The sequence below is a fragment of the Oryx dammah genome, unplaced genomic scaffold (assembly GCF_014754425.2).
Source record: "Oryx dammah isolate SB20612 unplaced genomic scaffold, SCBI_Odam_1.1 HiC_scaffold_28, whole genome shotgun sequence".
In the NCBI taxonomy this organism is placed as follows: domain Eukaryota; kingdom Metazoa; phylum Chordata; class Mammalia; order Artiodactyla; family Bovidae; genus Oryx; species Oryx dammah.
The window spans coordinates 92,094,683-92,122,391 of record NW_024070212.1 but is presented as its reverse complement, the minus strand read 5'-3'; the positions used below and the strand labels follow the sequence as shown (position 1 = coordinate 92,122,391).

At 37.3% G+C, this 27,709-nt stretch overlaps 3 protein-coding genes across 6 annotated transcripts in view; 2 read left to right on the top strand and 1 right to left on the bottom strand.

Moving 5' to 3' along the window:
- TXNDC12 (thioredoxin domain containing 12) overlaps window positions 1–1,061 on the bottom strand; it is a 32,844-nt gene extending 31,783 nt beyond the window's left edge. The window contains exon 1 of the mRNA XM_040231179.1: window positions 93–1,061. Within this exon, the coding sequence (XP_040087113.1) occupies window positions 93–189 (97 nt within the window). The 5' untranslated portion in view covers window positions 190–1,061. The remainder of the gene's footprint in view (window positions 1–92) is intronic.
- On the top strand, window positions 349–25,284 carry BTF3L4 (basic transcription factor 3 like 4). 4 transcript variants are annotated; one of them, XM_040231183.1, is made up of 7 exons: window positions 1,441–1,529; window positions 3,527–3,563; window positions 4,711–4,777; window positions 8,606–8,719; window positions 23,154–23,355; window positions 24,193–24,252; window positions 24,768–25,284. In XM_040231183.1, the coding sequence occupies exons 3-7, from the start codon at window positions 4,724–4,726 to the stop codon at window positions 24,812–24,814; spliced, it is 477 nt and encodes a 158-aa protein (XP_040087117.1). In that variant the 5' UTR covers window positions 1,441–1,529; window positions 3,527–3,563; window positions 4,711–4,723; the 3' UTR covers window positions 24,815–25,284. The 4 variants fall into 4 exon arrangements, with proteins under 4 accessions (XP_040087118.1, XP_040087116.1, XP_040087119.1 ...); XM_040231184.1 differs by lacking the exons at window positions 1,441–1,529; window positions 3,527–3,563 and adding an exon at window positions 349–400; XM_040231182.1 differs by lacking the exon at window positions 3,527–3,563 and having other exon boundaries at window positions 1,253–1,529.
- Window positions 18,645–19,397, top strand: LOC120856147 (eukaryotic translation initiation factor 1A, X-chromosomal-like). Its single transcript, XM_040231188.1, has one exon. The coding sequence runs from the start codon at window positions 18,822–18,824 to the stop codon at window positions 19,251–19,253; it is 432 nt and encodes a 143-aa protein (XP_040087122.1). The 5' UTR covers window positions 18,645–18,821; the 3' UTR covers window positions 19,254–19,397.
- Window positions 25,285–27,709: the final 2,425 nt, after the last annotated feature.

Sequence of the window (27,709 nt, the reverse complement as noted above, 5' to 3'; positions counted from 1 at the left end):
AACGGGTAAGGCAATCGTGTTAGGACAAGAAGAGGGCTGTACTGGGCTAGGGCCCAGGATAAGTAAAGATTAAGAAAAGAATGCAGTCTGACCCTTTCCAAGCCCACTAGGTCCATCAGAAGAGGTGACGAGGAGCAGGAAACTGAAGCCCAGCAAACAGGTGGCCCCGAGACGAGGCCATAGCTCCATGGTGGTAGATGCGCGGAGCCACTGGGCTGAGCAGACGTTGAGCCGACGAAGTCCTAGGAGAAGGTCCGTGCGGTTTCCCAAGTGCGGATCAGCCCAGCCGCTTGCGTTCCCAGATTTTTTTTTTTTTCCTCCTAACCCTGAAGGAAGTGATGTTAGACGGATGTGGGTGGCGCCTGCGAGGTCCGGTTTGGGACGGAGTGAGAGTTTAAAGGTGCAGATCACGTAGAAGGTACGGGAGTTGCTTTGGGGCGCTATTTGCTTCACCTCGGGTTCTGGACGTTTAGTCCGAGGACCGAGAAAGAAAAGATGGGCCGAGATAGTGGGGGTGGGGAGTCTCGGGAGAACCGTTGCTGGTTGCGTCCCCCAGCAAGCTAGCCCCTCCCCCTCAAGAACCACTGCACTTAATAACTACACAAATTACTGATCGGTGAAGTCAGCCGCTCCCAACAGTGGGCCTGTTGCCCATTGGCTCCGGGTCTCCCTTTCCCCACCGCAAAAAAAAAAAAAAAAAGGCAGACAACCGGATTTCATTCTCAGGTTACTGCTCGGGTCTGGCACAGGTCTGCCAAATCTGTTTTGCGGTGCGTGGTCTCGTGCCTGCAAGAATGCCCCTTTCTGCTAGAGAAGAAGCACTGGACTTTATTTGCCCTTTTAACCTAAATTCTTCATCTCAGGAATGATGCAACCAACTGACGCAAGCTCCGAGAAAACCAAACTTGGAATGTCTCATTGCAAAACTGACCTAGCTCTTCAGGGCACCAGGTCATAATTCACTGCAGGTACTTAGAATTGCAAAGCTGCTTCTTAAATCTACTTGTTTTTGTTATTTTTAAACTGGGTTATTTCTCAGTTTTCCTCTCCGATGCAGAGCAAACAGGTCAGAATTTCCCGTCTCTCCTCCGGAATGGAGGCTAATTGAGTCCCCACACTAGTGAGATCGCACTAGTTAAGTTTGGCAGTGCGCGTGCGTACGTAATGTCCAGTGAAAGACAACTAGCAAAAGGACAAACCTGAACAAAAATACACACCTCCCCTTTATCAGACTCCCTACAAATTGCAGGCACGGACACAATGGAACTCCAGGGGGACTGCAAGCTCCAGAATGCAGCGCGGCCACTGCACCTGCCGTTTTTCTATTGGGAGGCGCAGAGCGGCTTGGCTTTTGTAGTTCGTATATGCGATCCCAGGATAGGCTGCTCTGGTGAGAGAGAGGCGGGGCAGGATGTGTCACGTGGGTCCCACTCCCGCCGCCGCGGCCGCCTTCGTCTTTCTCTGTCTCGACTGAGGTAGCCATCTTGCTCTTGCCGCGTGCTGGTGTTGGAGGACCCTCCCTGCTTCAGGTGAGACCCCCGGCGGTCCCGCCACTCCACGGCCATAGGCCGCTGTGCACGGTCTCCCCCCGCCCTCTTCTTCCGACACCCGCCAACCGCTTGGGCTGCCACTTCCGCCGTGGCGCGCTGAGTGGGGGCGGAAGCGGCTGGCTTGGCCTGTCGGTTACCGGCGGCGCAGCTGGGGGTCTGCACCTGAGGGAAGGTCCCCAGCACCACCGCTTTCCGTGGGGGCGAGCGGGCCAGCGCTTGTTGCCGCCCAGATCAAGTCCCAGGAGGCAGGTGGTCCCTCGCCTCTGTTTTGTTACTCCTCATTATTCACAACAATAACGCTGTGAGCTTTTTACTACCTATTTGCGGTCACCTCATTTGATCCTCCCACTCGACAGCTAAGGAAACTGAGGCTAGCAAGCCCCGCCCCCAGGCTCTGGAGACCGTATTCAGTTGCATTGCTGTTCACCTTGTAATGGCAGGATTTGTTTACAAGGCTGCCACCCTCGCTGAAACATTGCCTTGCCCATCATTCTAGCCCTATCACACTGCCTGGTGCATAGTAGGCTATCAGGAAGTTGATGATTGACCGACAGGCAGTGTTACACATCTAGTGAATGGCGGTTTCAACTTCCGTTCCCACGGTCTTTCACTGTACCAGCTCTGTCCCTTTAGTGGTAACAACAGTTACCAGTTTTTGAATATCTGCTGTGAATATCCCTGTGCTTGATAACGTAATCTTTACCTCTGAAAACAAAAAAATACTGTGAAGTTTGTGGTGGTACACTTTTTCTAATACGGAAGGAATACAAGTTCAGAGAAGTAAAATATGTTTCTGAAGCCCTAACTAGTAGAACCTTGATCCTTCTGATTCCAAAGCCTGTTCCTCTCTTAGAGGCCACATAATAAAATGTCACGATTAAAGATTGAATTTATTTTATCTCTGTGTAAAAATGAGGTATGTGTAAGTGCCTACTATAATGCTTAAAACTTAGGCACTCAGTAAATGTTGGTTATAACCTCATTATTTGCACCGTTTCTTGAATCCTTGGGGAAAAGACTAAAAGATCCTAGGATCCCCAAGGAAGAACTCACTAATCGTGGCCTTAAGAAGTTACTTCTCCCTTCTAGGCCTAGGAGGGCCCTTATTTCCAAATCTGTTAAATTGGAAGGGATGTGAGCTGTTTTGTGTATTTCTGATTTAAACCCTGCTGCTGCTTTCAAGTATTTGAGATGGCATCCTATACAGGACAGAAATAACAGGTACAATAAAAAGAAAGGTTGATTGAGGAACAGGGAGTTAAAGCAGGTGATCTTTGAGATCTCTTCCAGATTCTGAGCTTGACATCTCTTCTCTCATGAACTGAATCCAGTCCACTTTCTTACTTGAATTCCATGCACCCTAACCTGGTAGTAGACAAAGAACCACTTTTCTTCCCCTTCCAACTTTGAACTTCCAGCCTCCCTAAAATGCTTTTTCTCTGAGATACTCCTTGAGAACAAGTTTTTGATTATACTTATTACCTGGAATGGAATCTGTTTTTGTTTGCACATTGATTTTTAAAAGAGTTAATTTTGTTCTGGCTTTGTTTCAAACAGATCAAGGCTCTATTTTGACTTCCATCTCTTCCATCTCTTCTCTTGGGGATTGTTACTTCCAAATGCAGAAAAGCCCCAAAAAGTTTATCTTGTATCTGGTTCTAATATTTTCACTTAGCCCCTTTTTTAATAAAAAATTCCTTTGGCTCTTTGTTAGTTCACTACACCTTCATGGCCACATTACTTTGAGAACAGTGAATTTTGGTCCTTTTCTATAGAAACTGACTGTAGAGATTGGGATTTACATCAGCAGATTTAAGTCAGTGTCAGATTTAAGTTGAGATTGCCACACACTTAACCCTTTTGATTTTGTACTCTATTCACACTTACTCCTATAAAAGAATTTTTTTAGCTGCTTGAGCGTTGTGATACAGTGATGAGTAAAGATTGAAGAATTGTAAATTCTAAATGTTATTTAGGAACTGGACTTCGCCCTTAAAGCAGAGAGATACACAGGTTTGTATCTTAAGTACAATGTCAGAATACAGAATGATTAGTACTTATATAATCTTTGATTCTTTCATCTCTAAAATGAAGAAAACTATATCTTTTTTCATCTGGATGATGTTTATAAGGAGTTTAGAGAATCAACCAAAAAGTTTTGACAACAGCCTTACCCTTTATTCCCTCTGCTGTATCTCAATAGTGATCTGTTGATCTAAGAACAAGTAAAATAAGACTTTTAACATTGGTTTTTATTTGTTTATATAGTGTGGAATGTTATGACCCATTATAAACTGAAGAACTTTTTTTTCCTTAGTAGGAAAGGGCTGACCAGACTAGGATTCTTGACTTTATAATGAACTTAGAGTTTTCAAAATCAAGATGAGCCTTTAAAAGTTTATTTTTAAGATTCTCCTCTTCCCTGCAAAATTTTGTATTAATGTAGCAGAGAGAGGTTTTTGTCAAATTGTGCAAGGAGTCATTTTACCTTCTGTGCAAGACTGTCTTGACAATTATGACATACTATGTTAGTGCAAGGTGTTGAATGAACTCTGTGGAAAGTGCTGCAGAAGCACCGAATGTCTGAAAATCTGGTTCTCTTTTCCTATTATTAACATATCAACTAACCTTGAATATAGGATGCCATGACTACCTCATATCTTGACAGCTAGATAGACTATTGAATTTTTTTCTTTGTCCAGATTTTTCTTTCTTTTGTCTTCTATCTATGATTTTAAAAAATAATACAGAATATGATTTGAGAGAAAAAGTTGTGGTAATTTGCTAATAGCTCTCTTCTGTAAAAATCTTTGGGGAAGAAACTGGTGTACCTACAGAGATTTTAGAATTGGTTAGGTTTTATTGAGTACCAAAGTACTGAATTACACTTTTAAGGAGGGATCTTCAAATAAGTAACTTTAAATCTCTTTCTATTTTCTGTTTGTATATACGGCTCCCTCTTGGTATTACTTAATTTTTGTTCTTTTGCTATCTGACTTATGAAGCTACAAAAAGTTATTAATATTTTTAAAAATATAGACAATATTATCATGGTGGTGGTGCATATTACAGGTTCAATGAACCAGTAGGTACTGTTAACAGTTATTTTGTTTTGGTAAATAAAACGGTGACTTTAACAAATTTATTTTTCCCCCCCTAGATTTACCAACAGCATGAATCAAGAAAAGTTAGCCAAACTTCAGGCTCAGGTCCGGATAGGGGGCAAGGTGAGTGTGGCATAAGAAAAATTGATAGGAGAATGTGTTATTACCAGATAGTAGTATTATTTTGGATTTGTGGTCATTGAAGATCTAAAGTTTTTTAAATTAATCAAGATTAAACCACATTCCAATTTGAAAATAACTTGTCTAGATCTAAAATAGGTAATTAGAAGATATCTCTCTGATGGGTGCAATTGAAATAGCCACCTTTGAGATCTTTTAACATTCTGGTGGTTAAATGATATGAACAAGTTATTCAGTCTTGTTAAACTTCCATTTTTGCATCTGTAAAATAAAAATGATCCTACATAAGATGCTTCTAAATATTAGAGTAATATTTATAAAGCACCTCAAACAGTGTCTGGCACAGACTAGACACTTATTAAAAGACAGCTGTTATTATGTTAGACCCACCGTCAGATATTCCTGGATATTGAGGTTACCTTATCTTGACTGGATACCCCTACTGCTTCAGTTAGGTTTACAATGGGAGATGCAAAAGCTGATGGTACATTTGTTCATTGCTAGGTTTTCCTCCCAAATTCCTACTTGTTTTTCTATGTTGGTGAAGGTGAATGTGATCATTCTTATTCCATGTACTTTGAAACTTAAGTTAGAGTTAGTTCTGATCACTGACAATCTTTTATTCCCTTTAGTTCCAACCCTGGGATCAAGGAGAATATTCTACCTTTATCTCTGCTCAATACAATCTTTGTAAAAAGAAAAGCAAGAATAGTGTTTACCTCAGACCTAGGGAGGGGATAGGTAGGACAGTATGTAGCAGCCCCACTGTGTCATTTACTTTGATAATAACTATAGCTCCTGGGGATAGGAACAGGAGAGGGGGAAGGGAAGAAACAACTAGTATTAATACTTTCTCCTTCTTTCCTGCTAAGTCGCTTTAGTCGTGTCCGACTCTGTGTGACCCCATAGATGGCAGCCCACCAGGCTCCCCCGTCCCTGGGATTCTCCAGGCAAGAACACTGGAGTGGGTTGCCATTTCCTTCTCCAATGCATGAAAGTGAAAAGTGAAAGGGAAGTCGCTCAGTCGTGTCCGACTCTTAGCGACCCCATGGACTGCAGCCTACCAGGCTTCTCCGCCCATGAGATTTTCTAGGCAAGCCTTCTTTCCTAGTAATGCAGTTATCTGACTCCAGACTCATAGTAATAAATTCATGTAACCAAAGTACTAGTCACATTGTAGCAGCAAGTAATGTAATGTATCAGTACAAAAGTTAGGAATATTCAAGAAACAGGGAATATGCCTGGAAGAGCTTGATACAGCACATCACTATTGTATATTTTAAGCCAGAAGGTTGGCACAGTCATTCAGCTAGTTTATTGAGCAACTGCTAATGTGCCAAGCATATAATAGATAAATAAGTCAAGGTTTCCTGCTCTTGACACAGTTCAGCTTGGAAGGGAGATGCACTCATAATTACACTACAGAATAGTAAATATTAAAATGAAGTATAAGGTGCACCTGAGTCAAGGAAGTCATCACTGAGCAGAGATTTGAAGAATAAACAACAGGTATGAGAACAAGCAGATAGGGTGAAGGGTGAGATTGTCATTCTCACACATGCAAAGGCTTATGGGATGCTAAGATGCATAGTGGATGGCATGATGCTTAGTGGAATGGCTTGCTTTAATTTGTTACAACTGGTGGCTCAGAGGTTAAAGCGTCTGCCTCCAATGCGGGAGACCTGGGTTTGATCCCTGGGTTGGGAAGATCCCCTGGAGAAGGAAATGGCAACCTACTTCAGTATTCTTGCCTGGAGAATCCCATGGATGGAGGAGCCTGGTAGGCTACAATCCACGGGGTCGCAAAGAGTCGGACACAACTGAGCAACTTCACTTTCACTTTTCACTTTCAGAGTTTAATTTAGAGTCAGATCATAGTTTTGTTTGTCATACTAAGGAGATTAGGATTTTATCCCATACGCAAGGTCAACTACTGAAGAATTGAAGAAAAAACAGTAACAGTGATTTTAAAAGATCGCTGCTGGCATTGTGGAAAATGAAAAAACAAGTTTGGCATAGAGGAGAAGCTACACCTTGTAGTACGTGGGACACAAATTTAGGGTTTGTATGTGACACAACTTAATGATGTGGGGGACAAAGGTGAGAGAGGAGTCTAGGATAGCCTCCAAATTTCTGGTTTTAGAGCTACGAAAATTAGGAAGTATAGGAAGAATAGTTTGGTGGACTGATGAGCTTCTAGACAAGTTGATTTTAAGGTACATAAGGATCATTTGAGTTGTAACCAGTAAGCAGTTGAATCAGGAACACTTGACAAATTAATGGCCATCTATCTTAATCGTCTCTCTTAGTCCATCCTTTAACTAGATTTCATTACAACCTCTGCTTCTACTCATGGGGCTCTCTTTCACTCCCACCAGAGTTTCTAAGACTAAGCCTCCTGCCTACCCTTTATAAGGCTGATTTCCTGAGTAATACTACAGAAGCTACCCAGAGATTAAAATCTCCTTTCCTTTCTTTTTACTCGTGGCAAGTCTCAGAAAGATTTAGCTTTCAAGATACAGGCTACTGTTTGTAGTGCTTCAGCTCTGCTTTAGGTTATATTTATTTAAATTGGCTCAGGAGTTTAATTCATTGTCTTAAATAGTTTTTCAATGGAAAAAATTACTTAGAGTTTCAAAATATCCATTTAGAAATGAAGTTTTCCTATCTTGGTAAATAGTATAATTTTCATTTGCTCAGGTCAAAATTCTAAACATCATTCTAGATTCCTTTTTTCCCTCATATCCCATATTTAGTCCATCAGCAAATCCTTTTGGTTCTTCTGACCATCTTAGCTCTCATTATCTCCACTGCCACAGCCCTCATCTCTTGTCAGGACTTCTACAGTAGCTTCCTGATTGATCTCATTATAGTTCATTTTCCACAGCAACCTCAGTCATCTTTTAGAATCATAAATCAGATCAAACCATTCTCATGCTTAAAACCTTCCAGCAGCTTCCAGTTGCAGTTGATATGAAGTCCAGTTCCTGCTCATGGCACATGAGGCTACGTGATTTGGCCCTTACCAGTCTTTCTGATTTCATTTTCCTTTACCTTTCCCATTATTTATTCTGGCCATACTGGTCTGCTCTGTCTAGAAATGACAGGTTCACTCTTGTTTCATTTTTCTTGGATCACTCTTCCCCTAAATCTTTTCATGATTCTCAGCTTGTATGCCACCTCTTCAGAGGGACCTTCCTGAGCATTCTAATAAAGTAGTGCTTTGCCCCCACCCAATATTTCTGTTGCTGTTTTTTTTTTTTTAACACACTTATCCTGTTTAAATAATCTAATCTGTTTATATATTGACTTTTCCTTCCCATTGTAATGTATGCTCCTTGAAGTAAAAACTTGATCTTTTTCATTCCTAGGTTCTAGGACTCTAGAACACTCATATAATAGGCATTTACCTGTTATGTCATAATCTCCAAAGTTTCAGAATATCTTTAGAGGGTGGTAGACAGTATAAAAAACTTTCCTTATTTGTTGGAAATTTGAAGTAAAGCACACTTCAGGATATTTTGAAGTTAAAAAATTATTTTTTTGTTAGAAAACTTTTGAAAGAATGTATTAAAATGACACAGGGTAGATATTGGAAAGAATAAGAATAATTGGCTAGAAACTAACCTTCAAAAATCTGAGTTAGGCTGACAGTCACAACTCTGTGACTATAAGAAGTCTAATTAACCATTACTATTAAGTCTGCAATTTTTTCTGTGAGTTTTAGGAAGAATATTATGGAGAGGAAGACAAGTGATTACAGTTATCAAATGCATGGCATGCTAACACTTTTGTTTGGTTATCTTTCAGGGTACAGCTCGTAGAAAGAAGAAGGTGGTACATAGAACAGCTACAGCTGATGACAAAAAACTTCAGAGTTCTCTAAAAAAACTGGCTGTGAATAATATAGCTGGTATTGAAGAGGTATGATCACTTTGTAAATTGTTATGTGGATAAACAGAACATTCACAAATGATTATCCAGACTTTCAAATGCAACATATCAGCTTAAATGAATCTGAAACTCTCTTTTTGAAGGACTGGAGCTATTGAATTTGCCTACTGTATGAAATTGGATTGTCAAAAAAATGATTTTATTAGATGGTTAAGGAATTCATTATACTTTTCAGACTCAAAGTACTGGGTTAGCCAAAAAAGTTCATTCAGGTTTTTCCATACTATCTTACCAGAAAACCTGTATGAATTTTTTTGCCAACCCAATATTTGCATATATGACAAAATTATGGACCTACTCTTTAATTCTAATGTAAAATAAGATTTTTTTCCTAATAATACAGAAATAAGGAAACCCAAAATTTCTTCCAATAAGGTGGACTTTTTTCCCATAAGAGTACCCTTCTGCTCTTCACAGTCTCTCAAATTATTACTCAGAAAGCTCTTGCAGTAGCTTTACATGAATTGCATTTCTTATTAGACCACTTTCAAAAACTATTAATTTAATTCTAAAATTATTTTGATGATACTACTTTTCTCAGATTGGAAGCCAAAGATTGATTTATGCAAGAAAAATTTTAATAACACCAGCTATTTGTGATCTGTTACCATCTAGATCTACTTCTACCTGATGATTCCATTTCTGATAGTTACCAGTGTTTAAATTTTCACTACTATCAGATTTCAGTACATCATTACCAGATGTAGTACTACCTCACAAGTTTTAGTAGATTATTAAGGCACATGTGCTGTAAAACGTAGATCAGAAACAGTGTAGAGGTGAGGATCACTATTAAAGAAATAGAAGAGTAACAAAGAAAAGGCAGTGAAATGGCAAAGTGCTACATATTCCTTCCACCAGGGATATATGGACAAATAAATACATTGTTTAAATCTGCTTTGTACTTTCAAAATTAACATACTGATAAAATAGTAGGGAAGGTAAGTCACATGTATCTTTTCTCCTTATAGCTAGATATAGCTGCATTCTTACCCTGATAAGTATTAAAACTTTATTTGCAAGTCTTGAAATTAAGTATTTAAAATGCTTTTTTTCCCCCTGAGCTATTAAAAGTTTTCATATATTTTCATTGACCTAAAATAATTTTCAGAGAGATCATTCTCTATCTGGGACATATTTGAGAAAAAGCAGATCTAAGCTTCTCTTTAAAAATTACAGCTTCATTTAAAAAAAAAAGAATAAGTGGCAATAATGGACATGAACTCTGATAATATTAAACCTAACCTACTAATAAGTGTTTAGGCAGTCTTATATCTTTGCCTATCTTTCTACTCTCCCAACTCCAACCCCTCCCCACTCAACCTCAACACTATTGACACTTTGAACCAAATAATTCTTTACTGTGGAAACTGTCCTGTGCATTCTAGGATATTTGGCGGTATTCTTGGCGTCTCCCCACTAGATCTTCAGTTAAGACAGCCAAAAATGTCTCCAGACTTTGATGCAGGTCCTTTGGGGGGCAAATCACCCTTCGTTGAAAACACTTCTTTAGAGAGAGGAAAAGATTTTATTTACCTCCTTGAAGTATAGATTTTATCTCCAAGGGCATGCTTTTCTAAATGTTTGATTTTGTTCAGATTTGGAAAACTCTATTGCCCTTATAATTAATAAAACTTTTAGTGTTTTACAGTGAAATAACAAACCGGTCAGTTAGTAGTCTTTGATCTCTTCAGCATATAATCAAACCTAATTATAGTGCTCTGCTGAGGTCATAGTACTTTTGTAGTTCAAATTGTCATACTCAATATTTAATGGTAGTGAATATCTGCTATATGCCAAGCATTTTGCTAGGCAGTGGTGCATAAGATGTTATTCATAGTCTCTGTCCTTTAAAGCCTAACATCTAGTAGGGAAGCTAGTCAGCTAGCCAGATAAACAAAATATGTATTATGCATTTTAGCTCCACAGTATCTCTTTAAATTAGTTATTGTTGGTTATAGATAAGAAAGTTGAGACTTAAGAGAGTCAGGTACCTGCTCAAGATCACATAGCTGGTATGTGTTGAATTCCAGGTTTGAGCTAAGTATGTCAAAACCAGAGTTCATTTTATTCATTGATTCATCTTGCTTTGGTCTTCTTAGTTACACTTAGGCCTACTCTTGACCTTTTCCTCTCCTCCTGCCCCTCCTTCCTCTCCATTCTTCCAAAGTCCCACCAAAGAAAGGGACAGTACCTGCCTTATCCTGTATTATTGAGTACCTGCCATGCAGAATTCATTACTTACACCATCATGGATAAATGAAATTCCCAAAAGTATTTCTAAGGACATTGCTTTTTCTCCTTTTCAGGTATTAATGTAGGTGTTATTTTGTCCTATAAGTCTTCCTGGTAGCACACATACACATGGAAAGAGAAGTTAGATGCCTTTCCTATGTACTTCCATAATGCCCTGTATTTAATTTTATTACAGCATATATAAAGCTATATTGTTAATTCATTTTTGTTGGTGTTGCCAATGCAATTCTGTTTGGGGAGTCATAGCTCCAAAATGTTGCACAGAAAATTAATGGTACATATAGGCATATACTGATGCAATGGACATGAACTTGGGCAAACTTACGGAGATAGTGAGTTTCAGGGAGGCCTGGTGTGCTGCAGTCCATGGGGTCACAAAGAGTCAGACACAGCTGGACAACTGAACAATAGCAACAGTAGACATGTTGACACTCTTGTTGCACCCATACCTCTGTATGGGTACATAAGTGACGTCTTCCAGTCCTCACTAGTCATACAGAGAAAATACACATAAAGAAAATTAACAACATGAAGTAACAGCTATAAAATTTCCGAATGTTTGAGCCTAAAATGGGAAGTTTTACTTTTTTCCTTCTTTCCCTCTTTCTGAAATTGATTTTTTGAGAACCAAGATATTTGTACTTTATATAACACTTTGCAGATATAAAATAATTTTATTTAGGCATATCTAGTATACTGCATATAATCTGGTTTGCCTCAAGCATTACATTTGTGTTACTATAATTAAACTATTTTTTTCTTCAAGAAAATGTATGTCTCATCATACATTTAAAAACAACTTTAAAAACAGCTTCTTGGAAGAAAAAAGAAACTACTACCTTAAATGTATACATGAAAACATGCAGTTTTCAGAAACATTAAAATAGGAAAAAATATATATGTCTTAGAATAAACACATTAATTACAGCTTGGGCTGTTTTGAACTTTTTCAAAGTACTAAACTCTGGAATATACTATCTTTTAGGGTTTTGGCAGTTTAAGGAAAGTAGATAAAAACTTGAAAAGAGCAGATAGGAATGGTAAGAGAAGATAGCAATGGTAACATTGTGAAACAAAAACGACATTACTATGTTTTCTATACTTTGACCTTCAAAACATCAAACCAGTAGAAAGTACTCAATTTGGTGGCTTGGGCACAGAGAGATCAGTGGTAGGTTTCAAAAACTCATTGCACTTTTGCTTAGTAAAATTCTGATCTTACTTTCTAGGCCTTCAGTATTGGTGATTATTTTTTCCTCTCCTTAAGGCTTAATTTATGTCCTCTTCAGATATGTAAAAGCTAAAGGACTGTTTGAATTAAGAGGGACTTCTCTGATCTTTTATGTATTAATTAGTTGTTGATTTGAGGTAATAAGTTTAATTGTATGTAGATTTCTTTTACCTGTCACCAAAGACAGAAATCCAAAGCTGTCAGAAAGGGGCAGGGGAGGGCCAGAGACTGTTCCATACAAAGAAGCCAAGTAACTGACCAGATTTTAGGAAGGAATGACTATATGAACTCTGACAGTATAATCCAGAACTCAATTCCTGAAAAATTCTTATGTTCTATGACAGTTGAAGATACTTAGATGTGCTTCTTATTTGGTAATCTGATTGAATATAGTGACGGTGTTGTCACCCTGATGATAACATGAATCTATCAAAAGTAGAATCTGTTTCTTTTCTCAGAGACAATTGATTTTATCAGATGTATTTGGTAAGAAATGTCACCAAAAATCTGCTTCTCTGGTTCAGATGGTCTAGTTGCTTCATGGAATTTTACTGTTATCTTCAGAGGACAGCTTCTACCTTAACTAAGGTATATTCTGTCTCTATGAAACCTTCCCTTCTTTCCAGGCATAATAATCAACACTTTCTCTGTCCTTCTACTCCCCTTAACTTAAATTGCTCTGCTAGAATATGTTTATTATTACAACCTCATATTGTAGGGTATGGTTACTTACTTATTAACCAAGTAGTCTGTTTGCCGTAGTCTCTTGATTACAAGAGTCTTGACAGCAGGAACTGTTTATTCATCATTTATAGTCTACAGCATGCTGACTCCCATGGACGTCCCAGGTTGTTTGGGGCCTGTTAAATGTAAAAGATACTGATTATTCTAGGTGAAATTGTTTAGCAAGAAGTTAGTCATAGAGAGCTAGAGCTCAGGAGAAAGCTTAGGACTGGGAATTTAAATTTTGTAATTGTACACAAAAGTTTTACTGTTCATATTTTCCTTTTCTTGAACCACTTGTACAGAAAAAGGACTTAAAGTTCCTAAAGTTACTGGTTGACCCTTACTGTGGTTCCTTTTTCCTTCAACCTAGAACGTCAGGTGCCAGTGGGTGTACAGCTCTGAATGCAGGAGAATTAAAGGAAAGCACTCTGTCCCATTCACCGTATTATTACATGGCAGTCTTAGTTTCTTTGGATATCTTGCTTTTTTTTTTTCTGGCCGTGCTGCCAGCATGTGGGATCTTAGTTCACTAAGCAGGGATCGAACCCATGCCCCCTCAGTGGAGCATAGAGTCTTAACAATAGGACTACAAGGGAAGTCCCAGATACCCTGCTTTTTTGGTTTTATGTTTTTCCACATTTTTATGTGAAAATAAACAGCATAAAATCTTCCATTTTAACCTTTTTTTCCGTTCCCTATGTGTGAATCCTTTTTTAACCATTTAAAGTTTTTAAAATTTTTTTTAACTATTTAAAAATTTTTAACCATTTAAAAAAATTGAATTATAGTAATTTACAATGTTGTCTTAGTTTCAAGTGTACACCAAAGTGATTCAGTCATATATATAATGACTGAATTACTTCACTTAATTTGATCATTTCTAGGTCTATCCATATTGCTGCAAATGGCATTATTTCATCCCTTTTATGGCTGAGTAATATTCCATTGTGTGTATCTTCCACATCTTTCTCTGTTCATCTGTTGATGGACATTTAGGTTGTTTCCATGTCTTGACTATGGTAAATTGTATTCCTTTGAATATTGGGATGCATGTATCTTTTCAAATTTTTGTCCAGATATATGTCCAGGAATGGGATTACTGGATCATATGGTAACTCTATTTTTAGTTTTTTGAGAAAGCTCTATACTGTTCTCCATAGGGGATGCATCAATTTACACTACCATGTAGGAAGGTTCCCTTTATCTCCACAGACTCTCCAGCATTTATTATTTGTAGGCTTTTTAATGATGGCTTATGAGGTGATACCTCATTGTAGTTTTAACTTGCATTTCTCTAATATTTAGCAGTATTGAGCATCTTTCCATGTGCCTACTGGCCATCTGTATAATATCTTCTTTGAAGAAATTCTATTTAGGTCTTCTGTCCGTTCGTTGATTAGGTTATTTGGTTTTTGTTTTGTTTTTGATATTGAGCTGTTTACTTTGGAAACTGATCCCTTGTTGGTAACATCATTTGCAAATATTTTCTCCCATTGAGTAGGTTGCCTTTTCATTTTGTTTATGGTTTCCTTTGCTGTGCAAAAGTTTTTGAGTTTAATTAGGTCTCATTTGTTTATTTTTGTTTTTATTTCCATTATTCTAGGAGACAGATCCAAACAAATAATGCTGCAATTACATTGAAGAATGTCCTACTTGTATTTTCCTCTAGGAGTTACATTGTATCCAGTCTTACATCTAGATCTTTAATTCATTTTGAGTTTATTTTTGTATATGGTGTTCTTTTACATGTCGATGTCCGGTTTTCCCAGTACCCCTTACTGAAGAAACTGTCTTTTTTCCCATTGTGTATTTTTGCCTTCTTTGTCATAGGTTAATTAACCATAGGTGCATGGGTTTATTTTTGGATTTCCTTTTCTCTTCCATTGATCTATGTGTCTGTTTTCTTGCCAGTATCATGCTATTTTTTTTTGTTTGTTTGTTTGTTTTTTAAATGGCTGCACTGGGGTTTTGTTCCTATGTGTAGGCTTTCTCTAGCTGCAGTGAGCAGGGGCTACTCTCTAGTTGCGGTGCACTCGCTTCTCACTGTGGTGGCTTCTCTTGCTGTGGAGCATGGGCTCTAGGTGCACAGACTTCAGTAGTTGTGGTGCATGGGCTCAGTCGTTGCAGCTCATGGACTCCAGAGTATGGGCTCAGTAGTTATGGTACATGGGTTTAGTTCCCCTGTGTCATGTAGGATCTTCCTGGACCAGGGATCAAACTGGTGTCCCCTGCATTGTGAGGCAGATTCTTAACCACTGGACCACCAGGGAAAACCCAGTATCAACTGTTTTGATTACTGTAGCTTTGTAATGTCATCTGAAGTCAAGGAGCTTGATTCCTCCAGCTCCATTCTTCTTTCTCAAGATTGTTTTGGTTATTCAGGATCTTTTGTATTTCCATACAAATTAAAAAATTTTTGTTCCAGCTCCATGAAAAATACCAATGGTAATTTGATAGGGATTTAATTGAATCTATAGATTACCTTGGGTGATGTGGTCATTTTGACAATTATGGCTCTCCCAATCCAAGAATATGATATCTTCCCATCTGTTTGTGTCATCTTCAATTTCTTTCATTAGCATCACAATAGTTTTTAGAGTATAGATCTTTTGCCTCCCTAGGGAGGTTTATTCCTAGGTATTTTATTCTTTTTGATGTGTTAGTAAATGGGAATGTTTCCTTAATTTTTCTTTCTGATATTTCATATTAGTATATAGAAATGCAATAGATTTCTGTAAATTAATTTTGTATCCTGCAACTTGACCAGATTCATTGATGAGCTCTAGTAATTTTTCAGTGACATCTTTAGGATTTTCTCTGAATACTACTGTCATGTCATCAGCAGTGACAGTTTTATGACTTTTTTCCCATTTTGGATTCCTTTTTTTTTTTTTTTTTTCTTTTTCTTCTCTGATTGCTGTGGCTGGGACTTCCAAAACTATGTTGAATAAGAATGGTGAGAGTGAGTATCCCTGTCTTGTTCCTGATTTGGCAGGAGATGCTTTCAGCTTTTCACCATTGAGTATGATGTTTATCATATGTGGCCTTTATTATGTTGCAGTAAGTCACCTATATGCCCACATTCTGGAGGGTTTTCAATGTAAATGGATGTTGAATTCTATCAGGAGCTTTTTCAGCATCTATTGAGATGTCCTGTGCTTTTTATTCCTCAGTTTGTTAATATGGACTGCCAGGGAGTCCCCTACCCTTTTTTCTTTTACAGATGATTTCACCTGTTATTCTGCTTCCTCTTCATCATTTCACTGATACTGTGTAGCATTTGCCAACAGTCTCCTTAAAATTTTGTGCTGTGCTTCTTGTCCTTTCTCCTCCTTTGTCTTGTCCTTATTTCTTTTGGTGTCTCCTTTTCTTTCCCACCTCACTGAAACCATTATTTCCACAAAATTTTGTCATTACTATATTTGCTTCATTAATAGTTTTCAGAATTGGTCTTGGGACCACTTTTATTCAGAATCATATAGGTTGCTTTTTAAAGTTGAGACTCATCAGTCCACTGGAGAGGTCCAGAATTAGATTTCCATTTTAAGCATTTTAAGTATACAATTCAGTGATGTTAATTATACACACAGTGTTTTACAACCAACACCATTGTCTTATTTCCAAAATTTTTCATAATCCCAAATAGAAACTCTGTACCCATTAGAAATAATAACTCTTCATTCCTCTTTCTCCCAGCTTCTGATAATCTCTAACCTACTTTGTACTTGCCTGTTACAGGTATTTCATGTAAGTGAAATCATAAAATAGTTGTCCTTTCATGTCTGACTTACCTCACTTAGCATGTTTTCAAGATTTATCTATGTTTAATGTGTATCAGAACTTTACTCCTTTTATTGCTGTATAATATTCCATTCTGTGGATAATACCACATACTATCCACTCGTTTATTGAGAAACATCTTTTGTTTTTAAAACAACTTCCCCCCCCCAGTATAACTTTTACAGAAAGTTAGGGGTATACATAAAATATGAAAAAATATTAATATTCAATCATAACTCCACTACTCAGAAATAATTATTATTAGTCATATCTTTCTTTTTCATCTTTATATGCATATATATATTTAACATATCTGAGACTACAGCTAGATGTACAATTTAAAACCCTTCCATTTTTGAATAGTATTATAAAAATTGTTTCCTGTCACTAAAAAACTCTTAAGCATCATTCTAAGTGTCTGTATATATTCCAATATGTGAACATAGAATATTTTAATGTTTTTTCTCATTTATTATGCATTATAATGCTTTGATAGTAAAGAATCACATATTTAGACTCATATATACATAAATGTTTATCTTCATCTCTGATTTCCTCCAGATAGATTCTTGGAAATGTAGTTACTGACCGAAAGATCATTAGTATTTTTAGAACTCTTCATCCATATTGCCAAATTAATTTTTAGAAAACTGTACGCCATTTTACACTATCTACAGCATAGCTACAGAGAATCCATCTCATCAGACTCTTGCCACTAGAGCATAAGGGAAAATGATCCCAGCGTATCATATAGTCTAATGACATCTGTTAACTTTCACTCTTATCAATAATAATAGGTTATGCCTCATACTAGCCATACTAGCCAGAAATAAGCAGGAACATAAAAGGATTCAATGTGAAAGACAGACTTATGGGAATGCAGAGGCTGTAATCTTCAAAATCTGACATCCTTTAGCCTTACAAAATCCAGACACTTATGTGCCTTATTAAAATGTTTATTATTTCACCCCCATTAAAATATAGCAGAAAGACAACGAAGATTAATTTTCTGATAAACATTTAAGTACCACTACATATAAGAAGCAGTAGCAATACAACTTGATTTGAAGACAGCTGTCAATTATGAACTGCAGTTAACTGGCCTAATGAGGACTTGGGGACACATACAAAAAAAGGTCACATAGCAGAATTTAAATTTCCTCTCTGAACTGAGAGGGCAGTTACCAGCAAGAACTATGGGGTCAATTATAACTTTGTAAGCTTTTTTATAGCCAAAAAATCTTACCACTGTGGAGGAATAAAGCAGGCATCATAGCTAGAAGGCTGCTGTGGTTAATGTATGTACCCTGTTCAAAGGCTAGCAGTGGCGGGGGTTGTTAAGGTTTTGATAGCATAATTGAGCCACCCAGAAGTTGCCTGGAATGACTTAAAATGGCCCTGAATTCCGTAGAGCATTTGGGCTCACTCAGAAAGGCTAGAACAGTAGGAAGATAGGCCTAAAAATAGTCTAGGAGGTTCTGGGAATCTCCATTGGAGGAACTACTGGTGCTATTTCTAAACCTTAGTATGACCCCTCATCTAGCATTTGAGGTATTGAGGTGTAATAGCATCCATGATTTCAGAATAATCTGTATAAGAGGTGTTGATTCATTCAGCAAATTTGAGTGACTGACATCATGAGAAACGCTGGGCTGGAGGAAGCACAAGCTGGAATCAAGATTGCTGGGAGAAATATCAATAACCTCAGATATGCAGATGATACCACCCTTATGGCAGAAAGTGAAGAGGAACTAAAAAGCCTCTTGATGAAAGTGAAAGAGGAGAGTGAAAAAGTTGGCTTAAAGCTCAACATTCAGAAAACTAAGATCAGCAGAGGGGGTGTGGCCTGCTGACGTTGGGAGGTGGGGATAACAGTCGCAAGCAGGTGCGACGCCATTTGCTGAGGCCAAGTGTCAGTGAAGGCGGATCTCGGAAGACGTCCATCGGTAGACTCCCGCAGACGCGATCCAGTCTTTCGCAGTCAGTTCGTGTCACCCTATCTCAAGCGTCTCCCTTCGGAGGAGTTGCCGCCACCACCTGGAGAGAAGTTGGAGACGCCTCAAGTGCGTCATCACCGCCATGCCTAAGAATAAAGGTAAAGGAGGTAAAAACAGACGCAGAGGCAAGAATGAGAATGAATCTGAAAAGAGAGAGCTAGTGTTCAAAGAAGATGAGCAAGAGTGTGCCCAAGTAATCAAAATGTTGGGAAACGGACGATTGGAAGCGATGTGTTTCGGTGGTGGTAAGAGATTGTGCCACATCAGAGGGAAACTGAGAAAGGTCTGGATAAATACCTCAGACACTCTGTTGGTTGGTCTTCGGGACTACCAGGATAATAAAGCTGATATAATCTTAAAATACAATGCAGATGAGGCTAGAACTCTGAAGGCATATGGTGAGCTTCCAGAATATGTTAAAATAAATAAAACTGATACATTTGGCCCTGGAGATGATGCTGACATCCAGTTTGAAGACATTGGAGATGATGATGAAGACATTGATGATATCTAAAGCGAACTCAGCCTTGCACATTCCAGTTTTCTCTGAAGATTATTCAACAGTTTGGATGTTAACTGTGACTCATTAAAATAAAAGTTTCATTAGCAGCAAAAATAAAAAAGAAAACTAAGATCATGGAATCCGGTCCCACCACTTCATGGCAAATAGATGGGGAAACAGTGGCTGACTTTATTTTTCTGGGCTCCATAATCACTGCAGATGGTGATTGCAGCCATGAAATTAAAAGACGCTTACTCCTTGGAAGGAAAGTTATGACCAACCTAGACAGCATATTCAAAAGCAGAGACATTACTTTGCCAACAAAGGTCCCTCTAGTCAAGGCTATGGTTTTTCCAGTGGTCATGTATGGATGTGAGAGTTGGACAATAAAGAAAGCTGAGTGCCAAAGAATTGATGCTTTTGAACTGTGGTGTTGGAGAAGACTCTTGAGAGTCCCTTGGACTGCAAGGAGATCCAACCAGTCCATCCTAAAGAAGATCAGTCCTGGGTGTTCATTGGAAGGACTGATGTTGAAGCTGAAACTCCAATACTTTGGCTACCTGATGCGAAGAGCTGACTCATTGGAAAAGACTCTGATGTTGGGAGAGATTGAGGGCAGGAGGAGAAGGGGATGACAGAGGATGAGATGGTTGGATGGCATCACCGACTCAATGGACATGGGATTGGGTGGACTCCGGCAGTTGGTGATGTGACAGGGAGGCCTGGCGTGCTGTGGTTCATGGGGTCGCAGAGTCGGACACAACTGAGCGACTGAACTGAACTATGTGCTGACACTTGAGGGAATGCTGTGTCTCATAAGACAGTGACCTCTAATCTCAAGTAATTCATCTTCTAGTAAGGTCAAAGATTGCAAACACAATTATACTACAAGATAATTTTGTATAGTATCAGTTTTTATGAAGTCGGAAGGTGCATAAACCACCTTAAGTTTTCACAGAGAAAGAAGCATCTGACCCGTGTCTTGGATAAATTGGAACTTGCAATGTGGAGAAGCAGGAAAAGGTTCTTCTAAACAGTGAAAACAGCCTATATAAATACACTATGCATGTAAGGACATAGTAGTTTCTGGTAACTTCAAAACATGTCAGTATTATAGAAAATAAGAGCAAGCGCATCTGGAGTTCTGAACTGGGGTCAAAAAAAAAAAAGCCTCTTCCTCTATAATTCAAGTAGCATTCTTTACCTCAGCTACCTTTTAGGTGGAAAAAGCACTGACATAAAGGGGATACTTGATTGATTGAAAAAGGGACCTGAGAGCTGGTACGGTAGGTAGTTTAACAGTCTTTATTTGTCTGCTCCTTGTCCTTCTCCTATATATAGGTTGTATGACTTAACGTAGATCAAACAGCAGTAAAGTCACTGGAGAAAGTGAAGTCTTCATATGAAATGCATACAGTTTGCTTTGTCAGTTCAACAAATTCCTTATCCTTCCTTTTGCCTCTTAAATGAGTTGGGAAGTGTCCTGTTCATGTTGCTCGCTCAATAATTAATCCTTTGATAGTTCTAATAGCCTATATCTAGGAGCCATATATAACCATGTTATTTGCTCAGTAGAGGGGAAGGAATGTTAGACTGAAATAAAAGATTCTGGCCTTTGTAACCTCTAGTATTTCATTCTCTCTACTCTAAAATTAAACTCTCCACCTCTTTCTGGACGTTTCTATTCATGAAGTTACATCTTTTACACAACCTCATTTAAAACAACCATTAATAAATTTCTGTTTCACAATCTGACATGGAATAGATATGACATATATTATTCATATATCTGCTGTTACTTAACCTGTACTCTGAGATAGATAATTCTCTGACAAGCGTTTATGGTGCCACCCAATTGAATTTTTATAGACAAATAGGTGTTTAAGAATGTGAGTAACATCATAGAAAAGAAACTAAATAAAGTTGGGAAGCCTAAGTTTAAGTTCTGAGTTTGTACATAATCAGTTATTTGTCCTGGGTATATTGCTTACTGAACAATAATATTACTTAATCAAGAACTCTTATCATTAGTATTTATTTCTTTAACAGGAGATTTGAACTAGGAGACCTCTAAGTTCAACAAATATATGGCCTGACTTTTTTTGAGCAATACTGATTTTAAATCTCTTGTGACTGTAATGTTTGTAAATAAAAAATAACTCATATTCCAATGTTGGGATACTTTTCACCCCTGGTGGTGGTATAGAAGTCATTTATTAAGTTAAGTGATGGGTCTTGATTTGGAAAAATGTAGTCCTACCATATCTTTATTCTTTTCCCATACTAAAATTATGTGATTCTGGGATAGATCCAGAAAAGCATCCCATTTCATATCTGCTCTGCCACTGCTGCCTTCTCATGCCATTCCTCTCTCATACTTTAAGCTACTTTTCCATTGAACTTTTCTACCTACACGATAATTATCTTCAGAGTACAGTTTATTTTTTCTAAAGTTAACATAAATTATTTTTAAATCATGATTTTTGTTCAGTTGGATTAAATGCTTACTCTGTATAGTATTTGTGGGATTTAGTTACAATTTTCTAGGGGACTTGCCTTTTATTTTCTCTGTGTTCCAGGTCTTGCCTGAAATTTAGAAGCCCCTTTCTTCCCCTTCCTTTCTGGTGCTGTGTGTCAGTGGTGGTGATCACCTCTGAGGAAGAAAAGCCCACTTCCACTGACCATGGAGAACACTCAGCATCTCTGCTTGATTCTGACAAGGGCAGTTTTTGGATGGACCATGAAATGCTTCTAAAGTAGCCAAGAATTAACTCTCCTAACTTTTTTATATAATAAGCATGTTACCACCAAGGTAACTTACCCAGTGAAGTCAACTGCATAGTGTAATCACATTATTTACACATTTAACTTATATGCAAATATAATACATACAGCTCTACTAAAACACAGCAAGAGTGAGAGAGAAAAATAACATTTTACATAGTGCACACACATTCAACCTTCCTTTTCAGTGAGTCCCAGGCAATGGATGAGATTAAATCTGAAGCGGTTCATATTGAGGAAAGCTATTGAAAGAATATGGAGATGATTTTAAGGGTTTCCTAGTGACTGATAAATGTTCAGATGGCTAGGCAACTGAGTGGGAGAACTTCTTGTCATTTACAAGGATTATTGAAGGTTGTTGAGAAGCTCCACTTAAAAGGATTAGAGGAACTGACAAAATCTCCTATGAAGAATGACAGGAGGAAAACAAGTTAAAACTTCTATAAATTTACTAGATATTCAAAAGAGTGAAACCCTGATTGATTAAATTTCTGAGTGTTCTTTATGGGTTTTCAGTGGTTATTTTTACCATACACTACTATCTCTTTACCACCCGTTCCATAAGTAAGATGCCAACTATTGTACAGATACAGTAGTATCTGTATGGATTTAGTTTGATAGTGTAAATTGAGTAATATAATGGGTAATTTCATTAAGAAGCCAATTCTTGGCTGATAACTCCCTTTTTAAAAAAATGTGGGCATGATCTTCCTTCTCATAGTAGAAATCTTTGAATTTAAAATCTAGATTCCAGGGAATTCCCTGGCAGTCCAGCAGCTAGGACATGGCATTTTCACTGTTTTGTACCCAGGTTCATTCTGTAGTCAGGGAACTAAGATCTTATAAGCCATGTGGCACAGCCAATAATAATAACAAAACAATAGAATCTAGATTCTATAATAAAGTGATTATTTCTTTACCATCCTAGTAATTTGTGCCATAAACACCATTTTACTTTGTTGCTAGGGTGTTTTTCCACCCAAATTCACTGCTTAGATAATTATTACATCAGGATTGCAAAACTACCTACCAGGTAAAAAACAAGAATTGTTTTTAATTGCTTTTTAAACAGATATTTTTTGAGTTGTACCAAATAAGTGAAATACATTTTTTTCTGTGATCATACAGGTGAACATGATTAAAGATGATGGGACAGTTATTCATTTCAACAATCCTAAAGTCCAGGCTTCCCTTTCTGCCAACACCTTTGCAATTACCGGCCATGCAGAAGCCAAACCAATCACAGAAATGCTTCCTGGAATATTAAGTCAGCTTGGTGCTGACAGCTTAACAAGTCTTAGGAAGTTAGCTGAACAGTTCCCTCGGCAAGGTGAGTATTTCAGGTTAATGCCTCTTTCCCTTCTCATCTTACTTAAAGAACCTAATGATTTAAAGGTATCTATTTCATGCTGGAAGGATTTGCCTGTTCATAAATTTTACTTTTATAATGTTACTTGTATGCTTCATAAATTTTTGAGTTTGTTCCTTCAGTGATTAATGCAGTGCAGTCTATAGACTATTTGGATACATTTGGTGGTAATATAGAGAGTTGGGAGGTAATTACCTAAAAGGAAATTTTATAAATAGTTGATTTGGTATTCACTTCTGACTAATAACAAGAAGATAGTGATATCACAGAACTATATTTTCATTTAATATTGTTGATGCTACTACAAATGAAGCAACTGTAAGTTCTGAATGTCCAAATAGTCCTGGTTTCAAATTTGTCGTGTCATTCCTGAAAATCAGAGCCTTTTATTTCAGTGTTCATTCTACAAAGCTCGATACTTTTATGCCAAATGAGATAGAAAAAAATCTTAAATGTTGATTTTTTTATTTGAAGAATATGGAATTTGGAGAATAAATTTAACTATAACATCTTTATTTAAACTCACCTAAATTATTCCATTTTGCATGTTGTACCTTCACTACACATTGAGATTGCCAACCATATTTAGTGTATATCTAAAGAAGTTAAACTTCTATTAATTTTTGTATTAAATAGAAAATATGGCATTTAGATTAGACAATATTTAGCTTCTCCTGAACAGCTATGTAAGATTTGTTTCTATAAACTATGTAGACAGGCAAAAAAAAAGTAAACATTGTAAGTGTTCCATAAAGGTCTTTGTTCTCAGTGACTAATTTTAAAGTAAACTTTTTGTAGTGCTGGATAGCAAAACCCCAAAACCAGAAGACATTGATGAGGAGGAGGATGATGTTCCAGGTAAGCAACCTTTCTTTAGTTTTAAGACTTTTTGCATCCTGTTTATCTCATTTAATTCATTGTGATTTTTCAGTTTTTTGTTGATGGTGAGCTTGTGAATTTAAATGGATTCATAATGATGTGCATACAATCTAATCAAAAAACCCTCCCATTTAGAATGGGGAATCAGAAATTGCTGCATTTACTGAGTTAGAATATGCCTTTATTAAATTAGAATCATTGTGATTATGAATTTATGTTATAGCATTTCTGTAGGAATTATGATTGACATATGAAAATGCTGTTCACCTTAGTAGTTTGCTTAGGCAAAAAAGGACTAACATTTCCTTAAGGTTTCTATTTAAAGCAGAAATTGAAGCATTATTAGTGAAATGCCCCCAATTTGTTTCTGCCTCTTGCCCTATGTCTTTTCAGGCTAATTCTGGTAGCAGTATTTGTTGAGCCAGAAGATAGGGATTGCATTTACTTCCTTTTTTGTAAATTTAACTCATTAACTTTTTTTTTTTTTTTTCCAGATCTCGTAGAAAATTTTGATGAGGCATCAAAGAATGAAGCTAACTAAGATCTTTTCTGATTTTTGGAAGCTGGCATGGACTAGATTAACAAATCAGCTATGTGGTTCCAAAGTTTTACAGACACGGAGAACATCAACTGTTACTAGTTCAGTAATATAAATATTTTGTATATTGATAATGCTGTTTGTTCAGCATTTTTTGGTCATTAATTTTGCATTTTGCACTTCCTCCCAGGATCTATTCTTTTGGTCAAAATACGAAGTGTTGGTGCAGTTTGAGGGTCTTTTGGTTTTTGATTCTTGGTTTTTTTGTTTTGTATTGGGGTATTTTAGGTGTATGTATGTGTGTATGTGTGTGTGTGGGTATGTGTGTATACAGTGGAGAGCAAATTGGAAACCAGTTTTATTTATCCTCCTCCTTACCCCAGTAGAAATAAAACAAGTCTTTACATTTGTTACTTTTTATTTTTTCTAATGATGCACAGAATTAATAAAAAGTGAGGGTCTTGGATTTCAAATCTGAGGAGATTTTTACCGTTGGAGGTTTTGGTTTTAATTTGCTTGGTTAACATATTTCTCATATATTTTTCTGGGCTTAAAATGTCTTGAGATATTTTGCCACCAGCTACAGGCTGGCATGATGGGTAGCATATCTTTGGTGCAGTTGCCTTAGATTCACTTACCTAGTTAGACCCAGAAGAATTTCTTCTACTAGCTTTCTTCCTGAATGCCTTGTTTCCTCTCCTCTCAGTCTCCAAATGGCCTGGTCAGCCTGTAGCAATGCTCTTCCTCATCTTCCATCTAGCTTGAGAAGGATGTTCTCCGTATAGAATTAAGTGAGTGCCTAATCCCTCTTTTTGTAAGATGGTTTCTTCATCTTTGAGGAACAACAGCTCCATCTTCAACTTTTTAATTTTTTTGATTTTACAGTTTGGTAGATTTCAAATTGGAATAGCTAGCATGTGCTTGCTAAATAATTTTATGCCAGCCTTATCCTGTGTTCTAGCTGTTCTTAATAGCAGGTGCAAAAATGCCTCTTTTTCAGCAAGGTTGAAGTTGGGAATGTCCTTTCGAATCAGAAAAAATAGGCCATAGACTCATTCCCCAGCACAAATGGGCATTCTTTGAAATGGTACTGGCCCCAGGAGGACTTCTTCAACCATTCCTCTACTCCTGGCCTTGAACCTACCTCTGGATTGGATCTTACTATTATAGCTGCTCACAGCATCCTCCTGCATGTTTGGGTAATGCTTTGGGGGAATACTGGTAAAACACAGTATTTATTTTTTCACCTCCTTTCAGAGGACTTGGAGGTAAGTTGCATTCATTCACTGAAGCTTCCCTCTTGCTGTCTGATGATAAAAGCTTGCACTTTGTTATATCAGCATTTGTTAGAGCCAATATTTAAGAATAAGATTTAGAAAATCTGTCATGACCCATCATAAAACTTCTGGCTTAACCTTGCAGCATATCAAATCTTGTTTCAAGCTAGATATCTTTATTTGATATCTCTAGTGCAAGACCAACAACATATCAAGAGATCTATAGACACGAAAGCAAAGCTCTTGTGTTTTTTTCCATCCAGACACCTCAATTTATTTTATACATTTGTTGGTTTTTCCTGTTATGTTTTATATAATATATGGACTTAACTACAAAATAAAATAACAGTAATAAAATAACAAAAGAGGATAATACTTCCTCTTGTGCTTCTCCTTTTGTTGTCTACAGAATTTCCTCCTTTTGTATTTCCTCTCTACTCCTCACCCCAAAATGAATTGCAATCTAGTCATTTTTTGATATACTGCTTCCTACATTGTTAGATCAGCAGGTCTACATGGTCTCCATAGTCCAGAACGCTGTTCTTTTGACTTTCCCTAAAGGGTTTGTGGGGGCCAAGAGAGTTAAAGGGACTTCAAGTGGTTAAGAACACAGAAGAGACAGGTAGTATAGCAAATGGTTGGGCCGTGGGGAGGTCTCATTTGGAATTCAGGAAAATTAGGTCCTAGTCCAAACTGTGACATTAACCATATGACCTTGGGCAGGTTCCCTAACCTAACAACTTTGAAATTCATCAGCAGTCAAATGAGATGTTTCAGAATCAGTATTTCTTATGTTCCTATAGTTCTGTGAATCTCATTTCTGAAAATCCTCAAGTAGGTATTTTATCATCTTTTCAAAGATGTCTTTGTATCAATACCCATAGAAATTTTTTGTGTATATATACTTCCTCTTTTACATTTTTATCACATTTTAACTACTCACCCAGAGGAGCTCTCCTCAGTATTTTGTTTCATCCTGTTGACAACAACTCTTAATGGCTGGCCTCTCTTGTGTGTAATGAGCCAATATTCTTTTTTGTTTTATATTTTCATAACTTCACTTTTCCTGGACAAAGCATACTGAGATCCTGACTCAACCCAAGGAAATGTTCCTGCCTTCAGAGTGAGTAGGTATAGGTAAGAATGTTGATGAAACTTCTGTCAATTGTAGTGTTCTTGGCATAAATATGAATTATATAGGTTTTTTTAAATATATGAAGTAGTTACTCAGCATTTACTTTTTGCTAAGTTTATGTGTTTATTGCCAAGATAACTATAGAAGAATTTTCTGGGGAATTTCACCTTAAAATTTTGGGATAATTCAAGAAATGTCTGCAGAGAGTTGATTGATAATCTTGGTTTTTGTGGTTAGTCCTTTCAGTTTTTATAAAGGTCCTTATTTATCTGTTTTGGGGAAGCCCAAAGTAAATAATTGGAACCTTATATTTGTTTTACCCCTATTTTTCCTGTTAAGTAATGGCTTAAGAATACACAAGCATCTTGATTTGTTGTTAAGTAACTAGTGTTTATGGGATTCCATTAAATTAATTTTAATAAGCCAACAGGTTCTTGTGAAAACCCACATTGGGATGTGTTTGTTTCTTTGTTTCAATTCAGTGTT

Excerpts from the sequence above, each read along its gene's own strand:
- LOC120856147 (XM_040231188.1), top strand. The coding sequence starts at position 18,822 with ATGCCTAAGAATAAAGGTAAAGGAGGTAAAAACAGACGCAGAGGCAAG.
- BTF3L4 (XM_040231184.1), top strand. The coding sequence starts at position 4,724 with ATGAATCAAGAAAAGTTAGCCAAACTTCAGGCTCAGGTCCGGATAGGG. Across the intron at positions 4,778-8,605 it reads AGGTCCGGATAGGGGGCAAG|GGTACAGCTCGTAGAAAGAA; the intron begins GTGAGTGTGGCA and ends GTTATCTTTCAG. Across the intron at positions 23,356-24,192 it reads TGAACAGTTCCCTCGGCAAG|TGCTGGATAGCAAAACCCCA; the intron begins GTGAGTATTTCA and ends AACTTTTTGTAG.